General features: G+C 35.9%; 1 protein-coding gene across 1 annotated transcript in view; it reads left to right on the top strand.

Moving 5' to 3' along the window:
* The window catches only part of LOC120626370 (tiggy-winkle hedgehog protein), a 48,266-nt gene extending 35,856 nt beyond the window's left edge, over positions 1–12,410 (top strand). The window contains exons 3-4 of the mRNA XM_039893876.1: positions 8,371–8,513; positions 9,923–12,410. Of these exons, the coding sequence (XP_039749810.1) occupies positions 8,371–8,513; positions 9,923–10,390 (611 nt within the window). The 3' untranslated portion in view covers positions 10,391–12,410. The remainder of the gene's footprint in view (positions 1–8,370; positions 8,514–9,922) is intronic.
* Positions 12,411–12,894: the final 484 nt, after the last annotated feature.

Raw genomic sequence — 12,894 nt, 5'->3', positions numbered from 1 at the left:
CCTCGCACCCTACCTGTTCACATATCTCTATCCTCTTCGTGCACGACCACATCGCAGCCAATCCCCCACTTCTATAATTACGTCGGTGATTCAATGGCTACTATAGCTACCTATGTATATATGCAACATAACGATGAGAGAAACGGCCATTTATATGTATGTATCTATGTATGAGTAAATTTTAGATACTATGAAGGCAATTCGGCGCTTGCGCATCTTTGTTCTTTGTTATTCAGCTACACAAAATAATTTCAAGCAAAATTGTATTACATTGGAAAAATATTGTACGTACTGAAATTTTTTGAGCCTGTGAGAATGAGAGTAAAATCCCACATTAGATTAGAAAGCAATGATATACATCTATAAACAATATTATAACTAATTACTGGTGCTATATTTCGTTATTGTGCTTGAACTGTTATTTATTTATAGAAACACATCCACGTGTAAACGTAGGAAAGCTTTTGTTTGTCCATTAAATATTTCTCTAGGGAGCTAAGGTGTGCTACCTTTGTTAGATAACGTCAAGCTTAGCGTCATCTTATTTATAGTCATCGATTAGGTTAAACATGGCACGGTATCCTTAATTTGATCATTTATCATCCTAAAGAAAAAAAAGTTAGGCATTGTTTAAAAACGGGTGATGGCGGGGTGGCATCGGTTCGATTAGTTCCGATGGTTATTCGGGCGTCCTGTTCGAAACGTTTTTCGGTATTACTTTGGTTTATAAATAATTAATGTGGTATAATAAGTAGGTATATCGCGGTCGCAACTCTCTGTGCTGCGGTCAAGGCCGCGATTACCACGACTTTCTTTATTTATTGCGTCCATTGCTTTTTTTATATTATATTCTGATGTCCTGACAAAGAAGAAAAAGTATTTTCTAGAATAAGTAATGCATTGCATACCAGTTAAATAAAAATATTAATATAATAATAAAATATAAATAACATCTAAACGTCTCAGGTAGGTACATTTTTGTTTAAAAATACCATTTATTATGAGAATTAAAAGTTTATAGGCACTTTGTTTATCTTAAATACTTTAATTGCAACCTGTAGCCATTTATATTTCACGACTGCCGCTGTGATATATTTAAAAGTAATGAAGTATTTAAAGCTTGTTATTCTCGTTAAATGTCGCAATCGATATCAGCGGTGACGCGAGCAATTAAAAGCTTTTAACAGGCATAACAAAACCTGAATTAGTTTCGTTATTTGTCATTGAGGCTCTTATAGCAAATATATCTATACAGGCTTATAAGAGCTTATTTTTTGATATATATACATATAATATTAATATTACCCATTGCAATGAGATGGCAGTGTTTAACTACGTTCTTTGACTAAAAACTAAAGCTACAAGGGCTCCAAAGGCGTATAATAAATGCGCATATACAAAACCAGAACTTTCTCTCCCATAGGCCATAAGTCATAAGAAAACCTGAATAAGATTCGTTATTTGTCATTTAAGCTCAGTTTAAAAACGGATTTAATGATATTTAAATATTATTACATATATATTCTTTACCTTTGATTCTTTCATAGGAGAGACATTTTAAGCCCCTCATGCTGTTTCATAGCGGGTAGGTGGACTTAAACGACGATTATCACAACTTAATGATAAAAACTAGGACCAACAGTTTAACGTGATGTACATGGCACTTGAGGGTTTTAACACCGCCCATTCCGTGCTGGTAATTCAAATTTTTTGGCTAGTTTGCCTCAATAGATCGTTTATAATAAAATATTATAAATAAAAATTTGCTACAAACAACTAGACAGAATGCATGATATGTTAAGTATATGGCTAACCAGTCTACTGGAAATCATTGTTTCGTATATAAAATTAAAGCATGGCACTGAATCATAGCAGCGCCAATAACATGACCACTTTTTATAACGCTTCCAATTAATCCATTTTCATTGGCCGCTCTTTATTGTTTCTTTTGTAGCTTTGTTTTGTGGCCGACTTCGTATACTTTTAATAGATCAAAGATGTTGATTTAATTGTGGCATTTTAGAAGTTTAGTTATAGATAAGTAATGCTATTCGTTTTAATTACAGGCTGTACTATTTTTACTTGACAATTATTAATATAATGTATATTATGCTAGTTAGTGCAAGCTCTTTCAGTCTTTGACATAAATAATACTACTTATCTACAACTATAACATTAGAATAATATTGTAAAATAATCGCATGTAGGGGAAATAACGCTTTTTTGTTACGCGTGACCATTTCTCCAGTTTCTTATCGTTAGCCGTTATCGTATCGAAAGCCGTGTTTAGGAAATTCCTTCCATATTCAAATTTATATTAAATCTTTGTATCCATCCATGGCCTATAACAGTCCACTGCTTCTTGACGTTAATGGGAGAGTTAACTGGGTAAATGAGTTGGTGATCGCAGTAGATGGTAGTAAAAATACAGAGTACGCTGCTGGCCGTTCTCGGTTATATTTCCATAGTCGCCTCGTACGAAACCGGTGAAAATTGAATTCTGCCATCTGTCTAACAGTCTAAGTAAAGATAGTAGTTTTCCAAATACAAAAACCAATTCATCAAGATGAGACAAGTACATACTTACTATATTTTTGTAGTAATTTCGTATTTTAATATTGTCATTCAAAAGTGCAGCTATAAAAGACATCAACGCGCTCAGATGTTCTATTGACATTGTGTCGAAGCACTTTGGCTATATTTCAATTTAACTAAATAATTTTGTTCGTTGTCGTCATTGATTACTTTCATTGGTTTAGCTTGCAATATAAAGAACGGGTCAGGCTAAAATTATTAGATTTTTCAATTAATATATTCTAAGTACTAGTTTCGAGTTAGGAGATTGGGGCACTGTCCAACTCCATGCCTCGGAGAGCAAGTCGAAGCAAAGTCTACTTGATAATTATCGCTAAAGCCTGCTAACCAGCGTTGGAGCAGCGAAATGGCTGGTGGGTTTATGCCCTAAAGACTTTTGATAATTGTAAAATGATATTGGAATAGAGCAACTGCCGAGTTTCTTGCCGGCTTCTTCTAGATAGAATCTGCCTTCCGAACCGGCGGTACAGTCTACAAATACTTCAGACATACTTGATGTTTCAAGTGCTTATATTAGACCTAATGAAATAAATGTATTTTGGATTTGAATTTGAGTTTGAACTTAAATTTATCATTCCCAATAGGTGGTTTTTTAAGGTAGTTAGCACGAAGGAGGCGCGCGTAAATGGGGCGTGACCGAAGGAACGGGTCACGAGTGTTGTGTGAAGGACGAACACGGTCCGGTCTAGACAGTGCCGTCCTGATACAGCCAGTGATCCGAGACTTAATGAATAAATGATTTTGTAGAATGCAAATGCCAGCCTTAATTAGTCAATTAAGTACCTGCATTGATAAAAATTAAATTTGAATTTGAATTTATTTCTTATGCATTATAAACTAAACGCGGCATCGTTCTGCTATGTAATTCAACATGTATATATGAACGCCATAATTGCCTATGGTAGCCATACATGAAAAAATAATTTTGAATTTAATTTTGAATTCATGGATCAATAATTGTTGTCGTAACAACTTAGGAATAAACTGCAGGTATATGCAATCATTCTTTAATATAAATGTATATTATAGTGTGTTATAGTGTACAAATTTAGTTAACTACTTATCGAGTTTAGCGAGCACTCACAAACGGAATTTGAATTAATTGGTAGGTACTTCATTTTAAATGCTTCACTACAATCACAACTGATAAAGTCGAAGGTAAAGGAAAGGTTAATAAATGTTTTCAGTTGCAGTTTTACGTTAACTAAGTACCATGCACTAAGATTTGACTCGGAGCCGATTTCTTCTTTTAACATTTAACAATATGCTAGAGGTTCACCCTTAAACTGAGACCCCGCTTTGTAGTTAAACTTACTTAACATGCGTTTAACGCACAAGTCAGTATAAAAGATACCCAAGTCAATATAGATGTAAAGAGATCCCCTAGATGGATCCCACCAAGGATCTGATGAAAACGATTTCACCTTTCAAACAAAATAATATTCCCCAAATCAATTAATAAGTAATGAAGTTCTGATAAAATATTATAAAGAACACAATCAAAATGTTAATCTCGTTCTTTTTTGAAAGTTGGTTCATAAATAAGAATAATAAAAACGAATGTGAATAAAATATATGTAAAAAAGAAAAAACGAAGCTAAAGTAATTTAGTTTGTTTGAAATGGAATCTGTTGTCAGCTCGCGCTCTAAAAGACAAGCGGATAGAAGCGCGACTGAGCGATGTTCGCTCGAGCGAGCGGGGTGCCGCGTGCGAACACTAGCACGCCACATCCCGGAAAGTTGCGGCCGGATTCCTGCCCGTTCCCACACATGCCGACGTACTCTTTGATTCGTAATAATATCCAATTTAAACGAGAATGTTGAGTTGATCGATAGGTGTCACGTAATATGAGCGCTGACTTTTGATCATATCAGGAAACAATTCGTACAATAGCATGCGATTATTTGATAAACATTAAGTTGAATCCTCTTTAACTATAAAAGGAGCTTTTCGTATATAGCTTGTTTGGGCATAGGCTGAAAAGTTTGCACAATGTGTCCTGTCTTTTTATGTGGCACTATTGTAATATTTTTTTACTAAATAAAAATTTAAAATGAAATTCAGTTGGTTGAAGTTCAACTTATAAGTTTATTGACCGCTAACTAAACTGGCGTACACTTTCAACAGCTGATTAACCTTAGCGAGAAAACAAAAAATTGGGAGTTCAGGCATTTGCTCCAAAGAAGCCATAGTAACACAGTTCGATGCTCCGGCATTCAGTAACATGACATGAATGGCGTCGATTGCTACATTGAAGAGTTTCCATTAAATTGTAAAATCTTCACTTAATTTTCTTATATCATCTTTAGATGAATAATCTATTATTCAATGTCAGAACTATCAGATAGCAATAACTCAGCGGGTTACGATAATCTGTATAAAATATACCTATCTACTTTATTCGAATTAGAAAGTCAGTCTACCTTATTTTATGGCTGAAATATACTTCATAATAATAAGAAAACAGAACATATATATAATTCAAGTAGGTATCTATAAATACTTTCTGAATTCTTTTTTGTTTATGGGGTTTTGAAGTAATACGTCTTTCGGCCTGTTATGATAATCAGATGAGTATTCTTTGCAAATTAAAATAAAATTTGCCTGCGCAAATATAGTTTATGCAATTGTGAGACTTTTTTTATTTGATCTCGACTTCTCTAAGCGTCTTAACTGTGACCGTTTTGTTGTAAATTCTGTAAAATCGGATGTTGTCGATGAAAATTACTCGGAAGATAAAATCTCCTTTGTTACACTAAGCGGCTGTTTGTATTTTAAGTGTTTGATAAATTCTGGTATTTTTAGCAGACTAAATATTTATTACGCTGGAAACACTATAAAGATACACCGTGCGGCGGCGTGTATGAATCATAACCGAACCAGCGCGGGCGCACAGTTTGGCATTTGCATGACCACGCGGCTCATGTCGACGGCTAATTGCTATTCCATACGATATAAATCAGATAGATTCACCGATCAGAGCGCTGCTTCAGGCGTATTTTAACAATGTTTTAAAATTAATATGAAGTTGATATGTAAACTTTTGTGTAGCTAGAGGCACTGAAATTATATTCAAGTCCCTATATATACCTATATGAACTGGTATCTAAACTATTTTCAAGAATAAAAAACGGAATCTCGCAGTAAATGGACATAACATGTGCGTGCGCAGCTGATCGTAAATAAAAACGAGATGGCCCGATGATGGTGATCGAAGTTGCGGCGTGCGAGCTTTTATGTAATCTAAATTACGATGTAGATTAAAAATAATATAAGTTATATAGAGTGCATGTCTATACGCTATTCATTATTTATTTCATGTTCATTAAAGAATATTTATAAGTAAGAAGTTGTATCTAAGACATGGGAATTAAAAATGGTTAGAACAGTAGGTACTCTAGCAGTTAACAAAGAAAATTTTTGTGGCAATTTCGCTATTACAAGGTACAGAGATTTAAAAAAAACGGAACGGAATAAATCATTGCTAAGTAGGTACACCTATCTGATAAGAACTAAGAAACTTAAATCTATAAAAATGGTACATGTATGATGCAGTTTAAGAGCCAATGATAAAACAGTTTAAGATAGATAGACTCAGTTGATTTTCACAGATAATATAAACAAAATTTAATTGACACACAACACTTGACTACATATCCAAATATAGTGCTATATAAAGGATAGCACTATTTTTGGATTGGAAATTGTGGAAATCACCGGTCAATTTTGTTTGAGAGATTCTTGTACGACAGGATCCGCAACAATTTTCAACATATCCTCTGTAAAAGTAAATGGAATGTATATATCTTCAAAAATAAGTGTTAACTGCTGGGATGAACCGCGAAAAAACTATCTGAATGCGGGTGCGTTTTGGCGCGATAAGTTATCGTGAATTAGCTCTATATGATGTATGATCCATTGAGGAGATTAAGTGAATAGTGTCACGTGCGTGTATTTATCTGGCTGGCAGCATGGGCAGGCGCCGCCTAGCTCTCCCGGTGGTCCTCGCGGGGCGGGGTCGGCGCGGCCACTCAGCGCGCCCGCCTCCCCGCCTCGGCGCGCGTTCAGCGCCCGCGCTCGCGCGCGCACTCGCCGCGCTTATCGCTGCATCTCCAGCCTAAAGGGCTTGTTCAGGGAGACGCCTAGCGCTGTGCGACGCGTGGTCAAATCACAGATATGCTAACATATGAGAGCGTTCATATATAAGCATGTCAATCGTATTCTAGCGCGTTTGATTTGATGTCTGACGCCGCTTGCGTCCCCGCAGCGGATAACGCACGAACACAGTTGTTCTGCACGCACCTCACCACGCGCCGCACAAATACCCGCGTCATCTTACACGGTACCATATATTGTCGTATGTTAGTCTTAGTACATGAGACGCTATCAGAATCAAGATCATACAGATACCTCATTCGGTCATTATTGCGTGCAGTGCATTGTGTCCAAAAACAGTGGAATCGCCCTTCGCAAGTCGCATTTCACACCAGCGAAATGTTTCTTTCTTATAAATTTTTCTCGGTGATAATAATAGCATAAATTAAAGTAATTAAAAACACACAAACATAAAACTTATATATAAGTGATATACAGATTCAGGAAAAATGTGATTGCCTTGAGAGACACATGCAAAAAAAAGTAAAGGTGGCCGACACGTATTCAATGATTCGTGTGATGTGTTCAGCCAACAACAAACTGAATCTCGACAATAAGCCCTTGACTTTGAACGGAATCTAATTTGTGTGGTTATTGTGTAATACGATCACGGCGTCCCATCGTTTTGTGCATGGGTATCGGTCGAATTTATCGCTCGGTTACACAACAAATCAAAATTTAACGAGCTCTCGCAAAAGTTGCCATCGGCTTTGCAGTAATCCACCGCCACTGTGTTCGTTTATGCGTGTAATTCTACCGCCCTGAACAATCGTCACAAAATACCAACATTACTTTAAGATTGGTGTACTTTTCCAACTTATTCTACTTGCCTTCCATTGAAGCCGAGGCTTGAGCATACCTCAAAACTTTTTTAATTTATCTCCTGTATGTCGTTGCTCTGCACGTAAATATTTTTTTGTGCGCGAAAGATTAACACAGGTACAGTTTAAGCTGGATCAGGATTAAATAAATACCATTAGATAATAAACAAATAAAGTTATAAGCAATTTTCGTTGTGGTCTGTGAACGAACTTTTTTAAGTTTATTTTTTCAAACAATAGGCTAAAGATTTAGCAAAAGGGATATAATTTTTTACCAGTTTAAATTTGTTTAGGTTCACGTTAACTCATTTCCTCGAATTTTTATTTGTGTCAGAATATTGGATTTTCACAACGTGTTCTGACAAAAGAATCCAAACTTATCTCTACCTGAATAAGACAAACTTTTGTAGCATAACCTTCGGTCTGAGAACAAGAAAGCCTCTGCAGTTCTCTTTTGTTTTGTATCTTATCGGATTTTAATTACGAGCGTAGAGAAATCTTGTTTTTCCTTAAAGGGATATACTACACCGTGCTAATTTACTACTTCTTTTTACTTCGTTTTCTCTTCCTTTCTTTGTATTAAGTTTGATTCATATAAATTTATTAATCATAATAAATTCTAGTTATATTTAAACATGTACAAGAAATTGTCAACCTCTAAAGGGTGTCTACACTTAAAAAGTATTTATGCATATTTTTCATATACTACGTTAAGAATTGCTACGTTTAAGTCGCATTAAAATATTTATGTGGTAGGTAGAGAAATATTAAATGGCTATCTTTCTTTGTATGTTACAGAATCTTCTGTGGGAACAGGAGCTGGTTGTTTTCCCTCTGGGTCTATTGTACACACGGTAGACGGTCCCCGGGACATCGCTTTTCTCAGGAAAGGAGACCGAGTATTGGCCTCAGATGCCGTTGGAAAAATGGTTTATTCAGAGGTTTGTATTCTAAAACTACTCATACATGTATTTATCTACTAGAAAATAGCTATTTACGATCACTACGCGCACATACTACAGATAAGTTAGAATCTAATTGCCTCGTTGTTCTATTGGTAAGCCCTCTTAACTACGGACCACGATATACCGGGTTTGAATCCCAGGTCGGGCCAAAAATTTATAGGTTAAATTGTTTCTGTTAAAGAACTCTCAGTACTTACCCGTAGTGAGGAATTTGACGGTATCAACCAAGCCTTTGAGAGCATGTTAAGCCGTCGGTCGCCATCGTACCACAAAGTTGCCCAAAGGCCATCCACCCATATTGAAGCAGCATGGTAGATATATGCTTTAAAACCTTCTCTCCTATAAGAGAAGAGGTATGTGCTCAACAGTGGAACGCTTATAGGTTTAGAGTGATGAAACATTTATTTAATTCAACTATTTAAAATCATCATCATCATATCAATCCATTACCGGCCCACTACAGAGCACGTGACACCCACAGTGTTCCGGGTTTAAGCCGTAGTCAACACGCTGTCCCAGTATGGATTGGTGGACTCCACACGCCTTTCAGAACATTATGGAGAGCTCTTATCTCACGATTCATTCACCGTTTAAGCAAGTTATATTGTAATTGCTTAAAACGCACATAACTCATAAATGATAGAGACGCGGAATCTAACAACCTGAGTGAAATACAGAAAGGTTCGTGATTTAAGAGATTTATGGATTTAAGTGAATACACTTACATGAAAATTTACAGGCCATTACATAATTGGAGTAGGATTGCTTATATAGCCCATATTCCTATAATAGGCAGTAGTAAGAATAGTACCATTGTAATAAAATCCCACTATCGCTGCATCATTAATTAGATATTAAACAGACATAAGGACATATTATAGTTTATATTTTTTATTAAGTACGTGGGCATTAAAAGTTTTCCAAAATGAGGGAAACGCATTCTTTTACATTTTTAGGAAGTTTATTGGATAATAATAGTTAATTGGACAATTTTATACTGTAGCTAGTTCTGGGTGGGCGTAGTATTATATTATTTGTACTTCTTAACTGTCTCAAGTGTAGAAATTTATTATTAAAAAAGTTGCGTTTGTGTGTATTTCATTTGTCAACACGTTTCGAATAAGAATGCATGTTTAATATTTTTAGGTATTTAAAATATTCTATTCAATTTGGCTTCTTCATATATTTCGACTGTGTTGGTACTTTGTTAAGTTAGTTAAAAGTATTGAGTCCGAATAAAAGTTATGAAATATAAGTTTTTCATTATCAATATGAATATTGACTGTATTCATACAGGATTGATTATCTGTATCCATAGGCATAGAACTAGTCTTGTATATGCCAATATTTGTAGTGTTTGTAACGACAAAATTCTTACGTTTCAGGTATTGACATTTATTGATCGAGAACCGAACGCAACACGACAGTTCATTGAAATAACAGCAGAGAACGGTGTGAGTATAACAACCACACCTTCTCACCTCCTGCTTCTAGCGGCCGCGGACGGCTGGCGGGAATCCTTTGCCACTAATATCGAAGTTGGAGATGTCCTCCTCACCAGAGGGCAAGGTAGCGTGATGCGGCCATCAAGAGTAGTCAAGACTCGAGTGGTATCAAAGAGAGGAGTTTACGCGCCACTCACGAGTGCGGGTACGATAATCGTAGATGACGCACTGGCGTCTTGTTACGCACTCGTAAGGAGCCATGCCCTGGCGCATGCTGCAATGGCTCCGCTACGCTGGATGGCTGGCTGGAGTAGCTCCAGCGAAGCTTCCCGTGGAGTCCACTGGTATGCTAATGCGCTTTATAACGTCGGCGACTACGTACTTCCATCTTCATACAAATATCACTAAAGTTTTAGTGTTGTGCTGTAATGACAATTCTTTAGAAGTGATCAAAGACAAACATTGCGTGCAGGTCGCGCTAATCTTGGACACTTGTAAATAAAATCTGTAAATAAAAGTCGTGAGCGTCAGTTTGAGAAATTGTAAATAAAATCTCGTGTATTAAATAGTTTACAATATAAAACGAATTAATTTAAGGTGTCATCGTCTGAATCGTGTCTATTTATTAAGTAGTTTTTAGAGACGACTTTGCAAATTTTGCGTATAACTAATAAGTTAACATACAAATATTTGTAAATTGTGTCGGTATTGTTATTCTGCACAATGCAGAAATACTTATCTGTATGCGCTTATGTTCTTTAAATAGTTGTGTAGATAATGTAAGCACTTTATTAGCTAATCTAAATTATCTATCACCCTACTAGTGAAGTATTATTAGGTCTATTACAAAGCAAAGCAGTATTTGTTTATCTCCATGATTGTAACTTGACATTCCATGGCCCTAATCCTTGACGTACCTACAACTTTATATAAATTTTGATATAATGAATTTGTGATCTTGGTACCTAAAAAAGTGCCTTAAGATTTTATTTATTGTTAACTAGGCTAGTTCTCTATTTAAAAATTGACGAATTCGATCATATAAATCCTATATCCTTCTAACTTATTTCGATGCATTTTTCTTACTTTAAGTTTATATTAGCTGAATGCATCATTATTTATTTGTTCTTTATTGTAATTCCTTGCTTGCTATTTATTTAGTGCTATTTAAGTTAAGTATCAGTATGTACCTACCGACTCTACAATTCACCGTTTATTTATGTTGTGTGACTTTAATATATGTAATGATTTTGATTTGCGGACAGCCTTAAATGTATCTCTATTATTCTATTTAGACAAATAAATTTCATAAGTACCTAGTTACTTGCTTTTTTACACAGTGATAGATAGCTATTTTTGTATATTAAGAAAACGTCATATTTGGCTATAAGGTTATAAAAAAAAGGTTTCCTGGCTGGCAAAACTTTTTTCTTGAAGTATCGTAATTTTTTGTTATTTTCCGGCCATGGCGGCGTTAAACTAGGCGGATAACTCACGACAACGCAGCGACTGGTGCGGTGCGATTACTAAAAAGTTAGGTTCATTACGACTGCGTACGAGCCTAAGCTGATTCTCACTCTCCATTAAAACACAGGCCCATTTTAGTAATAGTAGAGATTTTTGTGACAGATCCCGTCTGGGAATTTCCACCGCCATGCCTATTGTGGCCGCTAAGCAGGATGTGAGCTGTGTTCACGCATTACTGTGTTCCGGCCTGAAGGGCGTGGTTATGGTGTTATTATAGGCACATGAGGCTTAACCTCTATTTCTTAGGTTAACTAAAACATGGCGTCATTTTGTAGGACGGGTTTCCTGCGCGGAGAAAGTACAAAATTATATGTTCTCCCAAAGTTTAATAAACTTTCTGGCCTGTGCGCCAAAACGTCGAAATAATACAATTATAAAATATTTTAAACGTGTAATAGTAAACGGAAGTAAACTTCTCCTATACTTTACTGTTGCCGTGCTTTGGCTAATTATATCCCTTGTATCCAGTTCATATAGTCGGGGGATATATTTTTTATCGCCTGATCATGCTAGGTCTAGTGCCTACGCTAGCCGTGCTGGGGGTACCTACTGCAGTACAGATTTAGTTTTATGCTTACCTATAGAATGACTTATCATTTGCTGTCTGCGCACAGTGCGTTATCCGCCTAACTTCTGAATAGAAGTAAATTTTATTATAAGAAAATAGCCGGATGAGTATTTATTTGTAACTTTACAAACAAGCTTTAAATAATTGGGCTTAGAAGGAATAGTATCATTCAGGAAGGAATTGTATCATTCAGTCGCAAGGCCTGCCTTTCGGTATGCTATAGGATATATTTCGGAAGTTTTCTCAAGAACTATTTCATCTAGTTCCCCCCTCGCCTTGTTACCATCGAACTGCGAGGCACCGTAAGGATCTGCATCCCTGCGTGGGCGAAATACCGCGGACGCGTACGAAGCGCTTCACATCTTCGTTTCTGATCCGCTAGGATCTTGAATGCCCTTCCAGCTTCCATTTTCCCCAGTGCCGATAATATGAGTACTTTCAAATCAAGAGTGAATAGGCATTACATTACATACATTTTCGTTTAGTAATGCGAAAATGTAATGATCGTTTTTTTTAAATTTATCTTTTGCCATTTGTTAGCCTTCTAAGCGTTATTATTGTGATGAATATGCGTACATATATTTTGATATTTAACTCCGCTGTTAATCTTAAAAAGAGTCTTAAACTGACGTATAGGTTCCTTAAGGTTGAATTTAGTAGAATGTTTTCTAAGTGACTTTTAGAAATATAAAGTTGGCTGAATATCGATGTTTATAGTTTTTTTTATTGTTTTAATAAAAATAGGGTGGCTTTTACATATAATTAAACTAAAAATGGGTACTCGCATCCATAATATCTACGTTTATAAATTAAAAAA

The sequence above is a fragment of the Pararge aegeria genome, chromosome 9 (genome assembly GCF_905163445.1).
Source record: "Pararge aegeria chromosome 9, ilParAegt1.1, whole genome shotgun sequence".
NCBI lineage: Eukaryota > Metazoa > Arthropoda > Insecta > Lepidoptera > Nymphalidae > Pararge > Pararge aegeria.
Note: the sequence above shows the minus strand (reverse complement) of the source record. Positions and strands in the feature narration are given on the sequence as shown.